The 14,284-nt window shown below is 42.4% G+C and overlaps 1 protein-coding gene across 4 annotated transcripts in view; it reads right to left on the bottom strand.

Moving 5' to 3' along the window:
* Nucleotides 1-7,053: 7,053 nt before the first annotated feature.
* LOC125892259 (PHD finger protein 20-like) overlaps nt 7,054-14,284 on the bottom strand; it is a 44,218-nt gene continuing 36,987 nt past the window's right edge. For all 4 annotated transcript variants that reach the window (XM_049582169.1, XM_049582171.1, XM_049582170.1 and 1 more), the window contains exon 18: nt 7,054-11,898. In XM_049582169.1, the coding sequence (XP_049438126.1) occupies nt 11,762-11,898 (137 nt within the window). In that variant the 3' untranslated portion in view covers nt 7,054-11,761. The remainder of the gene's footprint in view (nt 11,899-14,284) is intronic.

Here is a 14,284-nt window from a genome sequence, read left to right as displayed (position 1 = left end):
TCATTCAAGTCATCGTGTCTCAAGTCGAGTCTTTAACTTTCAAGTCCGAGTCAAGTCACAAGTCATCAAAACAGCGACTTGAGTCGACTCAAGTCCAAGTCACAATGACTTGAGTCCCCATCTCTGGTTAGTATCTCTTAATAAGTTATCAGAAATCATCTTTAGAAGGAGCAGATGTTACCTTAAGCTAGCTCGGGACATGTTAAAGTTAATATTTTAACAGAGCAAGGCGAGCTAATTGCTAGCGTGCTCGGCTGCTTTGAGATGGCTGTCAGAGATGGCAGAGGTATGATCACATGATCCTGTTTGAGCTGTAACAGGTGGTGTGTTCAACGTTTTGATTCCCAATTGCTCTTGGAAAGAAGAATAGAGTGCTGTAAACAAACTGTTACCACTGGAAATCGCCAGTTTTGAGTCAACACCAGAAGTTGCACTCATAATTCACGCAGGGTATCATGGGGGCTAGGGATAATGTGGATAGGCCGAATCACAATGTTTATTTACACGTACTTAAGGGTACTTCAGAGGCCTGTACTATGGAGCAGGATTTGGAGTTAGGGAAGTGACGTCAGGGTTAACTCTGGGTTTTCAGTGCTACAAAGCTGGTTTTCTTTTTACTGGGATAAATCACCATGGCAACTGACGGTGAACAGTTGAACACCCTGACCTCTGACCAATCAGATCACTGAAGACAAAAGTATCCATGAACGAAAGTCTGGAGTCTCAGGTAAAAAAGAGTAACCTATATCTGGTTAGAGGTCAGTTACTAATAGCCGGTCATGTCATTGTTTCAGGGCTGTATTTACACTGGTTTTAAACCAGAGCTTTTAACAAGCACAGAGATCGTTTACACAGTAAACACATGATTTTAGCAGGATTTTAACTAATGCAAAGTTTATCTGTGTCGTTAGGACTTGGAAAACAGATAATATTTCATTAGATAAATCAGTCGTTAATTACCTTTCCAGCCTTTACTTCAGCAGCAGAAACAATCTGGCGTTACTTTAAAGTGTTTGTGTGACATATTCATCATCATCCAACTACATAGCAAAAAATACTGTTTACAAATGTCAAATACAGCCCAGTGACATGACACACATTTCAAGTCTCAGCCGAAGGTGACTTTTTGGGTAGTGCTTTCAATGTTTCTACATTTTCCATCATAAGATTACAGAGTGACATTTACATCCCGCGCCACTGACATTTTACTGTGTCGCAGTTCCAGTCTTGTGAAGCAGCCTCCTTCATTCATGGCTCTGATGATGTCACTCGTAATTGACAGCCCCGCCTCTTTGACATGAATATGCTTGGCTGGATAGGAAAACCCAGAGTTGACTGAACTAGTTGACTTTGTGATACCAGTTATCCAGACGACCAATGTGGCAAGTTAGTGAAGCTAGCCAGCGAAAAGATATCCTGGGTAAGCTGAACTGGCTTCATAGCACAGGCCTCTGGTGAATTAAAATCAAATGGCCCTGAGCAGATGTTGCCTCTGTTAGTTTTAGCCACCTACAAAAAGCTTACCCAAAAAAATCAGTTTAAGTGTAAGCTGTATTTGAATATTTTCACCTGATGGGTTAGTGAAGCTGTTATATCAAAGCCACCAGACTCCACCAACAAAACAATGATTTAATGTAGCAGAACACTGGAGCTGGTCTGCCACAGCACAGACTGGTTAAAGTGTGAGGTAAAGGGAGCAAATATTCAAATATAGCGTACACTTACACTAATACTGAGCTTTTAAAGTGGCTAAAATACGTTTTGCTGTGGCTCCATCTACAGCAGTACATTGTTTAGCTTCTGTTCAGGTAGATTTGGTTTATCAGACATTACAGCGGACCACCATGTTTAACTTAACTGGTTTAAATCATATCTCTCTGGCCGCACTTAGTTGGTTCAACTGAAAACATTTACATCCCAACCAGTCCCCCTCTCCTCCGGTGTACCCCAAGGCTCTGTGCTCGGACCTCTCCTGTTTATCATCTACCTCCTCCCTCTTGGCAGTATTTTCCGCAAATATAACTTTCAATTTCATTGCTACGCGGATGACACTCAGCTCTACCTGTCCACCGCTTATCCACCATGGGGTCGAGAGCCTTCAGCCGCTTGCCCCCCTGCCTCTGGAACTCTCGGACTCTGTCACCTCCTTCAAATCCCGCCTCAAAACTCACCTTTTCAGACAGGCGTACTCCCTTTAATCTGGACTGGAATGACCTCACTGTTGCACTTTACTGCTGTTTTATGTATTGCGTTATGTATTGCGTTTTTTGACTGTCATGTTTTATTGATTGTTTTATTATTGTCTTTTGTACGGTGACCTTGAGTGTCCTGAAAGGCGCCTATAAATAAAATGTATTAGTATTAGTATTATTATTTATCTTTAAATGTTACAGTTCTTCTGGACTTTAGTCAAGAGTGTTCAACGTCAGCACTCTTGACAAAGTCAGGAGGACCAAGACGTTAGTGTAACTAGTAAATTATGAGCAGTGTGCAGGACTTTCTGTTCAAAGATTCATCAGAAACAAGCTAAAATAAAAATGATGTCATAATTCAGATGCAGTGGTCAGTTTCAGACACTTTGTCCCTTTTTACAAACATGACTTATGTGTTTCTGAGATGCTGCTTACTTGTGATTTAGTTTGCAATCTGGTTTGTGCTCACAGAAACAATCAGCGGTTACCAAGAGATTTGCATTTTGTTGTTTCGGGAGATCAGATTATACACACGGTGGCATCAGTGGAACGTTTGAAACCAGTTTACTGAAGTGGTTATGCAAATAACTTCTGGTAAAGATAAGGTGTTTTACTGCCTGAAGCTGCTGTTGTGTCCAACCAGACACATTGACTGCACAGTTCAGGTCATAAAACACTCAAACAGAAATAAATTTAATTTTCTCTCCGTATGATTGAACTCACCTCCTCGGCCTCCTCTCTGTTTGCAGTGTGTAGTCTGGGTTTGTAGTTTCCACATAAATGTAGGAGTGATGAAAAGTTAACTTGCGATGAAGCCAGATGGATTTTTTGGGTTGGATTCTAGTTTTTTTTCTGGCAGGAGGAGAGAAGAAAAACAGACAACAGTCCTGGCACTGTGTCAAATTAAAAACAAATCAGTGTTTGGCTGCGTGAACTCAGCTTGTAGCACAGATTCAAGATTAAACACAAACTGTAAATTATAAACAAGCGACACACTCGCCTGATTCTTTCTGGAGTTTAACTGTTAAATATCTTCCAGTTTGAGTGACCAGTAGTTTGTGGGGGGAAACCGCTTTGCTTTGCAGACAGGTCAGCAAGAAATCAATGCAATCCAATAGTTTTGCTGCTGCTTACTTTCATGGTGCACTGTGCAACTCCCTCCGTTGACAGCACCTTCTGGATTACAGTGGTTCTGCTCGAAACTGATGGAGACACAGGCTGGTTTGTGAGGAAGCACCAAGGACCAGAGCTAAGGAGCAACAGAGCTGCTGGCAAGGCTGTGATCTGTCAGTGAAAACTGGTCTCTGGATTCACCCCCTGAACATGAACGTCAAAGGTCACAACAACCCATCGCATGTTTGTTGACTAATGTTGCCTGATGGACTGACCAACACTTCCACCCCCACAAACACAGAGCAGTGAAATCCATATCTAGGCTGTTGTTCAATGGACTGTACTGCAGGGGGGAGGGGTTACTGTAACACACACACACACACACACATTATGACATAAGGGAGTGTCCTGGTGGTCTGTGAACAAACAGCGAGACCATCTGGCCGACTGGGAATAACACCAACGCCAACACTGTATACAGTAAAGAAGTAACATTAACAGATCCACCAAGGGCCGATCTCTTACTGTCACAACAGCCTCATGTGGCTCGACACACAGTGAAAAACAGTTTGATAATGTTTTAATACAGCATCATACAAACTGTTAATAATATGACACAAACAAAAAACTCCATCACTGTATGGAAACCCCTCGTCCATCTGACCCGACAGGCTCCTGATCTACTCATCAATAAATGACTCAGTTCAGTCAACAGTTCGATCCCCGGCTCCTCCAGTCACGTCAATGTATCTTTAGGCAAGATGCCGAACCCCAAATTGCTCCTGATGGCTGTTCCATCTGTGTGTGAGTGCATGAATGTGACATGTAGTGTAAAAGCGCTTCGCCTGAATTAACAGCTGAGGGAGCTGGACATGCTGATGAGAAGTGGGCTACTGCAGTGGTTTCCAACTGGTGGGTCACGGCCCAAAAGTGGGTTGTGAGTCCATCCTGAATGGACCGCAGGTGACACACAAACGTGTCAAGTTTATAAAAAGCACTCACTCACCAGCACAGAGCTTTTGTAAGTGCTGCTCCCTGCTGCAGAGTGACTGAATAACAGACAGCTACTTAACAGAGACAGCAAACTAACTTGTTTCTAAAGTGGAGTTGCTTATTTGGGCTTGCTCTCTAAATGTCACCTTTCTCTCTATATATATCCATTTAATAAGTTATTTAAACGCATGATAGTCGCTTCTTTTGGGCCTGTTTCCATAGCCCTGGTTATGGGGCACTGGGAAGAATACCCATGCCTTTACGATGCCTTTACGAACGGCGAGGGCTCGGTGGAGAAATCTTGTGGTGTGCACATCATAGATTGTATAAAAATATGGACGTGGTCACCGTAACGTCACCCATTGGTTTCTGAGGAGTGGGTTTGAAGCTCAACATAGGCAGCTCTGGCCGTCGCCAACTTGGCAGTGGCTGACTCCACCCAACTCCCGGCCAATCAAAAATGAGCAAAGAGGCGGGCCAAATGAAGCCAGGTTGCTTAAACACACCCACCACGCTCGAAGCCGCGAAGTTAGCTAAGGCTAACAAGCAACGCTACTTTGGCTAGCCCTGTGGTGTTGGCTGCTCCCGCTTGGTGCCAGCTCCTTCACGAAACAAAATATCCAAAGGCACAAACACGACTGAGAGGTCAGGTTCAATGACTTGCGAATTAGCTGAGATGACACCTAGCAGACAGCCAGCGGCTAGTTAGCCACCCATGATGGCGCCACCTGTCACTCAAAGTGACCACGCCCTTGATTATGTGCAACTTTACTTTACTCACAACTTACTAACTTACTCACTATAATAGTTGTGCATATGATACAAAGAACATGAAAATAAAGGCCGTCTGTGGCTCTGAGGATGCAAGTCTCAAGGGACACCTCACAAAGGTATAGTTTCAGCTGTTCACTGTAGCTTTTATCAAACAAAGTGCATTTGCTGGGCTAATTAATATACTTAATGTACAATGAAACAGACACATGAAGCTCGAGTCTAACGACTAAGTGACAAATTTATCAATGAAATCAAGAGCTGAAGCTCACGTGCAGCTGAGACGAAATGAACCATTAGTACGATTTATGTCTCCATTCAAAGTGCTGTCTGTAACTCTGGAGACGGAGAGTTGAGTCTTGGTTGTCAGGTCGTCAAATACAGATGCTTTGGGTTGGTCGTCGGACTGATGACAATGACAATCCAGGAACTCGACTGTCTTTCTCCAGTTACAGCACTTTGTGGAGGTTCATTGTGACGTAAAGAGGAGATTACACTCTACAACTGGACCACGTTGTCCTCAGCAGAGTGCAGATCTCTGTCAGGCATGTCAAGGGGACCAGATCTGATTGCATTTAGAAAAAAACCCAAAACACTGAATCAAAATTAATGGAATTTAACTCTCCACCACGATGACACACCTGGCACAATGTAGACACTTAATGATGTGTAAGTGTGTAGAGAAAGAAAAAATAAAAAAAACAGACAACATAACAAAATTAGGATGACCACCTCACAGGTGTATGCCTCCATGAACATGTTCAGTGTCTCTGACAGTCTCCATCCATGTCAGTGAAAACATGGATGCTTCACACACAGAAGATCTATACAATCAGCACAGTTTGAAGATTAGAGTCACCAATTCAGTATCTGACCAAATGTCTCCCCTTCTGTTCCTGAGATATGACGTTAAAACACGATGATGTCACAGTCAAGCTGACCTTTGACCTTTTGGATATAACATCATTTTATCCTGTGAGACATTTGTGTGAAATTTTGTCAGAATTAGTTTATGAATTCTTCGGTTATGGTCAAAAACATGTTGTGTGAGGTCACAGTGACCTTTGACCACCAAATTCTAATCAGGTCATTGTTGAGTCCAAGTTTGAATTCCCTCAAGGCGTTCTTGAAATATCGTGTTTCAAAGAATGAGACAGATGAACAATCCGAAAACACAAGCCTTATTTCCATGAAACACTTCTGGTACAGTCCCTTTGGAACCAGCAGTAAGCCTTCAGACATGGTACCTAGACCCTCGGTGTGTTCAGACAGTCCTCTTAAATGTGGGCGGGGTTGTTGTCACTCACTGCTCCGTCCAGCACTCGCTGTATTTCCTCATCAGCGGTGACACAGATGGAAGTCTGCACCTGGTTTATCGTCCACAGAACGAGGCTGCACGCCCACATTTTCACAACAAAATAGAACAGGCTGCAGTGAGAGTCTCTCTCCATGGGATATTTAAAAATAGCAGCTTTGTGCATTTAGTCCTTCTCAGGCAAGCTCAGGGGTTTAGTGTTGCTGTAGCCCACAGGAAGTGAGGATTAGAATATATGACCTTCACATAATCCGCTCCAAATGAATCTATATTTTTAAAGTCATTACTAAAAGTGTGTGTCATATAAAAACTAAAGTGATGGTCAAAGTTGTCACAGTGAAATTTAAGGTGTGCTGATGGATTCACGTCATCAACTCATGCATTGAGTAACATTACAAGTTAACGTTCCACCTTAAAAGTTGCCGGCAGTCGGCCCAGTGAATGAAGTTATTTTTTTCTCTTTCATTTTATAGTTGTAGTTTACTGATGTATGAACAGAGGTTACATAAAACCAGAGTGAGCGTCCTCTACTGACCAATCAGACTGCAGGGTTTCTAGCTCCACCTTTTAGTACCAGATCTGTGTGCTAGGTACCCCAACAGAGGGGGGACCAAACATGGGGACGCTAAGGAACGCTTCTGTTGGGACCATCCACAACTTTACACTGTGGGAACAGAAAAAATTGGAAGTGAACTGAACTGCTCAATGGAAACGGGTCTTTAATGCCTCCGGTCATGGCTGTCGGTGCAGACGCATGATAAGATGCGAAGTTATTAAATTCTTTGAATGTTGAGAAACTCCACAGAGTTCGATTGGCAGCTGGTCAGACAGTTCTCAGGTGGGTGGGGTCGGATGTGTGCGGTGCTGTCATACACAAAATGTCCTGAATGTGACAAATCATCAACACTGACTGGAAGTTCATCATTTTAATCAAAGTTAAAATTCCTCAAAAAAACCTCTTCATGCTTCAAACAAAAATAACACATTGGCTTTTGAATTGTAACTTGATGTGACGTGAACTCGTGGTGCCTTCAGGCTCGCCCTCGTCAACTCAGAGAACGACCACATGACCAAATCATGTGTTTCGTTCAGGTGGATATATAAACAAGTCTCCGCTGTGGGCTGTGAGCCTCTCACTTGTCTGAGTTGTCAAGGAACGCCTGAATGCACCGTCTGGAACTGCAGCGAACTCAAACAGCAACAAATGAAGTTTCACAATAAGTGAAGAGAAGCAACAGAAGCTCTGCGCTCATCTACCAAGCACTGTCAGGATCCTAAAACACATCAGAGTGAACCAACCTGATCCATAAGCAATCTATGAAAATAAATCTACAGCTTTATACAGTTAGTTTCTTATACAAGTGTATAAAACATTCACTTATTTACACTTTAAATGTGTTGTTGTGTCGAAACAGGAAAGTTTTGCTGGTTAATTCGACTGAAAGCAGTTTGTTGAATCATTTCTACACACAGAGATGAAAATGCTCAGCTGAGAGAAATATAACTCGTATAACTTGCTGAGAGCTGAGGTCAAAGACTAGCTCATTAAAAAGTTGTTTTAAGAAGCTTCAGACATTTTTTCTTTGTAAAGTCAGAAAGAGACGTTTTTCAAAAACAAATTAAAAGCACTGATAAAGATCTAGAAAAGTAGAAGGATTCACCTAAAACCTGATAAACAAATATCAAAAGACAGAAAAGATATAAAGGCATGAAGTCAGGAGTTACTCAGAGTGAAAGCTGGAACCCATAACGTCTTTTATAAATCATTCATATATCCAGAAGTATGACTGATTATTATGTGTAGACAGACTCTCTCAACACTCTGCTTCAAGGTCAAATTACACCGGTCAGCCACAACGTTAAAACCACTGACAGGTGAAGTAACTTCATCAGGTTGCAATATGATGCTCTGCAGGGAATCCCTGGGTCCTGACGTTCATGTCGACGCCACTTGACACACTTCACCCACCCAAACACCGTTACAGACCATGTACAACCCATCACAGTGGTAGCAGTGGCCCCAGCAGGACAATACACAATGCCACACTGCAAAGCTGCTCAGGTTTGGTCCAGGGAACATCACAAAGAGCTCAAGGCCTCCACCTGGCCTCTAATTCCCCAGATCCCAGTCTGACTGAGCATCTGTGGGATGTGGCGGATCCTCAGAGGTCCTGTGTCAGAGGCCTCACTGTAGAATCACACTTGGATCTGACCAGTCCACTGTTCTGCTGCGGGGCCACTGCCATCAGGGAGTGTTGTTGCCATGAGGGGGTACCTGGGTGGTGCCTGTCAAGAGGCATCCACATGAATGCCAGGACCTGAGGTTTCCCAGCAGAACATTATATTGCAACGAGACAATCAGAGCTATTCACGTTTTGGTCGACTGGTGTTTATTTTCTTTTATTCAGACTAAATTTGGACGACCTGTCACTGCTGCAGAGAAGGGCTGCACAATTAATCAAAGTATTATCCAAATCATAACATGTCCTGGCCTACAAATCATATTCCATACATGAGGGAACAGGTTTGTTTGGTGCAGACCTGTGGAGCTAGAACAGTGACAGTAGGTTTTGGCATCAAAAAGGAAACTGTGGCACTGAAAAACAAAACAGAGAAATTAAAAATGATTTCATTTTATTTATTTTTAAATTCATATTTTTGCAGTCTGATGTGTTTTTCAATGACAAGCTACAGATTTTTTTCTTCATGTCACTCTTTTTTCAATGTCACTGAAATGTTGGCTAAATGTAAATCATACTGTCCTTTCTCCTCCCCTCATACTCCTCTGCACTAGCCAAAACAGTGACAAAGTTGAAACTGGGAAAAAATAACCTGTCATTGTATATATATAAAAAAAAAAACACAACAAACCTATCAGAGTAAAAAAAACAACAACCTGTCATCATAAAAAAAGCTGTTAATGTGAAAAAAACTGTCATCGTAAAACAAACAAAAAAAAGTCATTGTTAAAAAAAAAAAAAAACTATCAGCGGAAAAAAAAGTCACCATAAAAAAAGAAAGACAAAAAAACCTGATACTCAAAAGAGAAAACTGAAGATTGTCATTGAAAAACACATCAGAATGGATTTTGTTTTTCAGTGTCAGATATTATCGTCACAGTTCTAGCTCCAAACCGACTCAAAAACCACATCATCATCTATTTTATATTTTTTTTTCGGCAGTGAAAATGAACTGCAACATTATCATAACTGCAATATCCGTCAAAACAACTGCATCATAACTTTAATTGCATTTCATGCAGCACAGTTATGGATTCCAGCGTTAAAGTCTGTCCCGTATAACGGACCAGTCGCACCAGAACACAGTGAAAGTGTGCTGCAAAAATTTTCCCCATTGAATTTAAAGTTATCACAGCGTTTGATAGATTCTCTCCTGGAGTAAATGTGGTGAAAATGCTGCCACGGAACAACATGAAGCCGTCATTACAGAAGAAAACTTTGAGGGAACGGAGAGTCGAAAATTAAAGAATCTATTGTAGCTTATTGGCTGTGTTGCACAATACGGTTTTATCAAACCTTCTCTGACTGCGTATAAACTAGAGCTGCAACATGTTTTTGTTTTTTACAATTTCAACATGCACAATAAACACACCGCTGCACTTTGTAATGTAACCATCATTCTTTTTCTAAATTGGTGCCTTTTGTGTTCAGCTCAGTGTTGGAAATATTTTTCTTTCATTGATTCAATTAACAATTTGCTGCGTTTTATCTGCACACTGAAAACAGCAGAAAACTGTTTATGCATTGTTATTATGACATTCAGCTCTGTTATAGTTTTGCTCAGATCGTGCAGCTCCAGCATGAATAACAGATGTTTATTCAAGCAGCACTGAGACAGGAGTCGATGGAACTAAAACATCTTTTAAATTAACTGTGTGAATGTTTTGTCGCATTAATGCTAATTAACAAAGCGTTCCTTCTGAGAGCTTTAATTTCCCCTTAATTAACTTTTTATTGAATAAAATGAACACGATGTCCCCGAAGAGTAAACATCCGAGCGCAGAGGAAACAGAGAGAAGCTCAGAGAAATGCTGTGACTGACTCATGTTTAACGGGCGGCGTGTTAGTGATCACAAAGCTTTGAGAACTTTGTATGTTGCAAAGGTGCGTGTGTCAATTTTGCTGTTGTGACCAGAACTTAAAATGTTTTTTTCTTTCTTTTTTACTTATAAATGGAGACAGTACAATTACAAAATTTCTGCCTTAAGAAACGAACTCTCATATCTGAAAATAAATCTATCCAAATCCTCCGGATGTGTTTGTAGGCTGTTACATTTTGATGTCGTCACACGGCGAGAGTTTGTCAGTTTGAATGGCTGCAAGAAAATGATGTTCAGTCTAGAGCTGCAAAGATTACAGATGACGTCTGAAAATGCCAGGCTGGCCACCAGGCATCAGCTCTTGGTTGCCAAAACTGAAAATATGGTAGCCATTTATTAGCCACTTTATATTTTAGGGGAGTTAAAAAAATTAATTATTAATGAATAAAAGCTTTTATTACAGTAACCAAACTAAATTCTCTCCAGTCTGTGTTTTATCTTATGCTCTCTTTTCTGTTCTTGTTATAAAGTGGTTGACACTGATGCCAAGAACTGACTGAATGGTTACCAATGGAAAGCTGGCAAGTTCGTCAGTCAATCAATTATTCAACTAATGGAAAATGAATCTGCAACTATTTTGATAATCAATTATTTGTTTAAATAATTTTTCAAGCAAAAATTTCCAGGTTCTCAAATGCAACATAACGAGAAGTCACTCGAGATTCTAGGATATTGAAACACACTTTTCTAGATGTTTTCCAATGTTTTATAGACTAAACGATCAATCAAGAAAATGATCTACAGATTAATCAGTAAAAACACATCATAATTTGTTGTAGCCATATTTCAGTCTAAACTGTAAACCTTGTCTGATGCAAATGACGACACGCAGTTCAGTCCAGTCATCCAAACAGACAAAAGCCACTGTGTCACGACAACATGGATGAAAACAGCTGATCAGAAACCAAATCCAAATCAATCAATCAATAATCACATCTGTCGTCACCCTGTGGTTGGACATCGGAAATGTTTTGGTACCTTTGTGAAATTTAACAGAAGAAAAATCACCTGTTCAGTCACTTCCTAAAAAAACATCCTCGTCCCCTTCGTGCTGCAGTGCAGCTCTTCTCCACCGGAGGGGGCTCTGTCCTGTGAGCGCGTGGAAACAAACCACACACTCAAGAGTGTCGACTCGCTCTACGACTCGCTCTCCGCTGTCTAGTCGTGTGCTAGCCCCGTCAGTCAGTCTGCTCCTGCTGGCTAGCAGAGACTTGCAGGGTCAAAGGTCAGGGGTCAGAGTTAAGGGAGAGAGAAGTGTCAGCGCCAGACCGCCAGGTGTCTCACAGTGCACAGGTCACACAGCAGCCGCCTGATTCGCTGTTTGAGCTGAGGGAGGCGGGACAAAGGGTCTGGAGGCTCAAGCTCGCCCGAGTGGTCCAACCAGGACTCTAACACTGCGGAGAGAAACAGACATGTGGTTAAACAACACACGATTCTCATTAGTTAGCTGATACAGAGAACAGATCTGTTTTCTTTCTTTTCTGATTTAAAATCTGTTTTCATGGCTGTTAGCAACAAACCGTCCACGTGGAAATGGCCGATGAAACACCTTCAAACCAGGGACATCAATTAAATAAACTGACCTTTACCTCAAGACACATCAGCAATAAGCAGTCCCTCCAGGAATTTGCGATTGCAACAATTAATGCAAATTCAACCAATCTCTCAATTTTTACCAGCCTCCCGTGAGTTCAGCCAATCATAGCAGTCCCCCGCGCAAACATAATGGACGTACGTCACCGAATTTACTTCCTTGTTCATGGTATGAAGATGCAAACATGCGATTCAAGGCCGTGCGAGACAGTTCCCTGATGTTCTTCACGAGAGCGGAGGTAAACTGTTTTACATAACGTGCAGTACTGGGCTGGAGCACAAACAGAAATCATCAATTGAAAAACACTTTCTGCAAATTTTATCACAACAAATATGCTGAAAACTTCGCAGCTTTCATTGCAATTTAAAAAAACAAAAAAAAAATTCCTGAAGGCACAGACTCAGTACAATACTGATAAAAACTGACTGTTCTGTTCCATTCTGTGAAACAGCTGGATTGGTGACGTCACCCCCCACACAGCCTCACTTATTATAAAAACATCAGCCAGAATAACGTCACAAAAATTTAAAGGTCCAGTCTGTAAGATTCAGGGGGATTTAGTCCCGTCTAGCAGTGAGGATTTCAGAGAACAACCAGATGAAAGTTCTCCTGGTTGGAGTTCCTTCAGCGTTTTTTGTTCAGGAGGTTTTTACCAGGAGCAGAATAATCCACAGAGGTCTAACCCTCTAATTCAAATCAGTAAAAACACCAAATAAAGCAGCTTCATGTTAAAAAAAAATCATTGTCTCTGTGACAATGTTTGGCATGTCAGAGCCGGCAGCTTGCCCACCACACACTGATGTGTGCTCAACTTCATTCTCTGATTACCTAAGATCCAGATGTTCAGCAGGTTTTTACCAGGAGCTCAATGATCCACAGAGGTCTCATCATCTTCCAAACAAACAGACCTGGTGTATGTCCTTAGACCTTCAGCTCCGTTGAGGTGAGCCAGTCCAGTGTTTCATCGTCCAGGTCAATTCGACCACGATCGGCATTCATGGGGAGATGAAGACAGCCCCCACGTGGCCTCCCCTGCAAGTGGCTAAAGAGTAGTTGCAAGGTTGCATGCTCCTTAAGCAAAACCAATGTCTTCACAATGTTCACAGCTCACAGTGCTCGAAACACGGCGGTGCAACACTGCGACCTCCATAAATAAGGACTCCCTCCCTGTGTAGATGTAAACGGCTCTTTCTATCTATCCATGCGTCCTGGGGGCAGCAGGCCAAGCAAAGCACCCCAGACATCCCACTCCTCAGCAACACTTTCCAGCTCCTCCTGGAGGACCCCGAGGTGTTCCCAGGCCAGATGAGGTATGAAATCCCTCCAGCGTGTTCTGGGTCTGCCCCAGGGCCTCCTACCAGTTGGATGCACCTGAAAAACCTCTGACAGGAGGCGACCAGGAAGATTCCCATCAAATGTTGAACCACCTCATCTGATCCCTTTTGATGTGAAGGAGCAGCGGCTCTACTCCGAGCTCCCTCTGGAAGTCCGAGCTCCACCCCCTATCTCTAAGGTTGAGCCTAGCTACCCCACGGAGGAAACTCATTTCCACCGCTTGTATCCTCAATCTCATTCTTTTGGTCACTACCCAGAGCGCATGACCATAGGTGAGGGCTGGGACGTAGATGGACCAATAAATCAAAAGCTTTGCTTTCTGCCTCAGCTCCTGTCTCCTGTACTGTGCCCTCATCACTGCTGACGCTGTGCCAAACCGCAGATCCATCTCACGCTCCATTCTACCCTCACTTGTGAACGAGACCTTGACATACTTGAACTCCTTCCCTTGGGGCAGCAACTGTGACACAACCCAGAGGGGGCAATCCACCGTTTTCCGACAGACAACTATGGCCTCAGATTTGGAGGTGCTGACTCTCGTCCTGATCGCTTCACACTCAGCTGCAAACCGCCCAAGTGGACGCTGGCGGTCACAGCTCATGCACAAGTAATGAAAACACGATTCTTATTTTCAGGTGATTATGTACTAAAAAAAAGAAACTATATTCATTAAATTAAATTCAATTTCTGACAACATATTCCATAAATCCTACGCACTGGACCTTTAAATCTCTTTATGTTAACACCATTGTGAGATGTGTTGCTTCCAGTGATGAATCCAAAGATCCCCTCAGTTCTTCACAGCTTTTAAACCTTTTCCAGATTATTTTCATGTTTGTTTTGACAACTTC

This window comes from Epinephelus fuscoguttatus, linkage group LG7 (assembly GCF_011397635.1).
Source record: "Epinephelus fuscoguttatus linkage group LG7, E.fuscoguttatus.final_Chr_v1".
Lineage (NCBI taxonomy): Eukaryota > Metazoa > Chordata > Actinopteri > Perciformes > Serranidae > Epinephelus > Epinephelus fuscoguttatus.
Note: the sequence above shows the minus strand (reverse complement) of the source record. Positions and strands in the feature narration are given on the sequence as shown.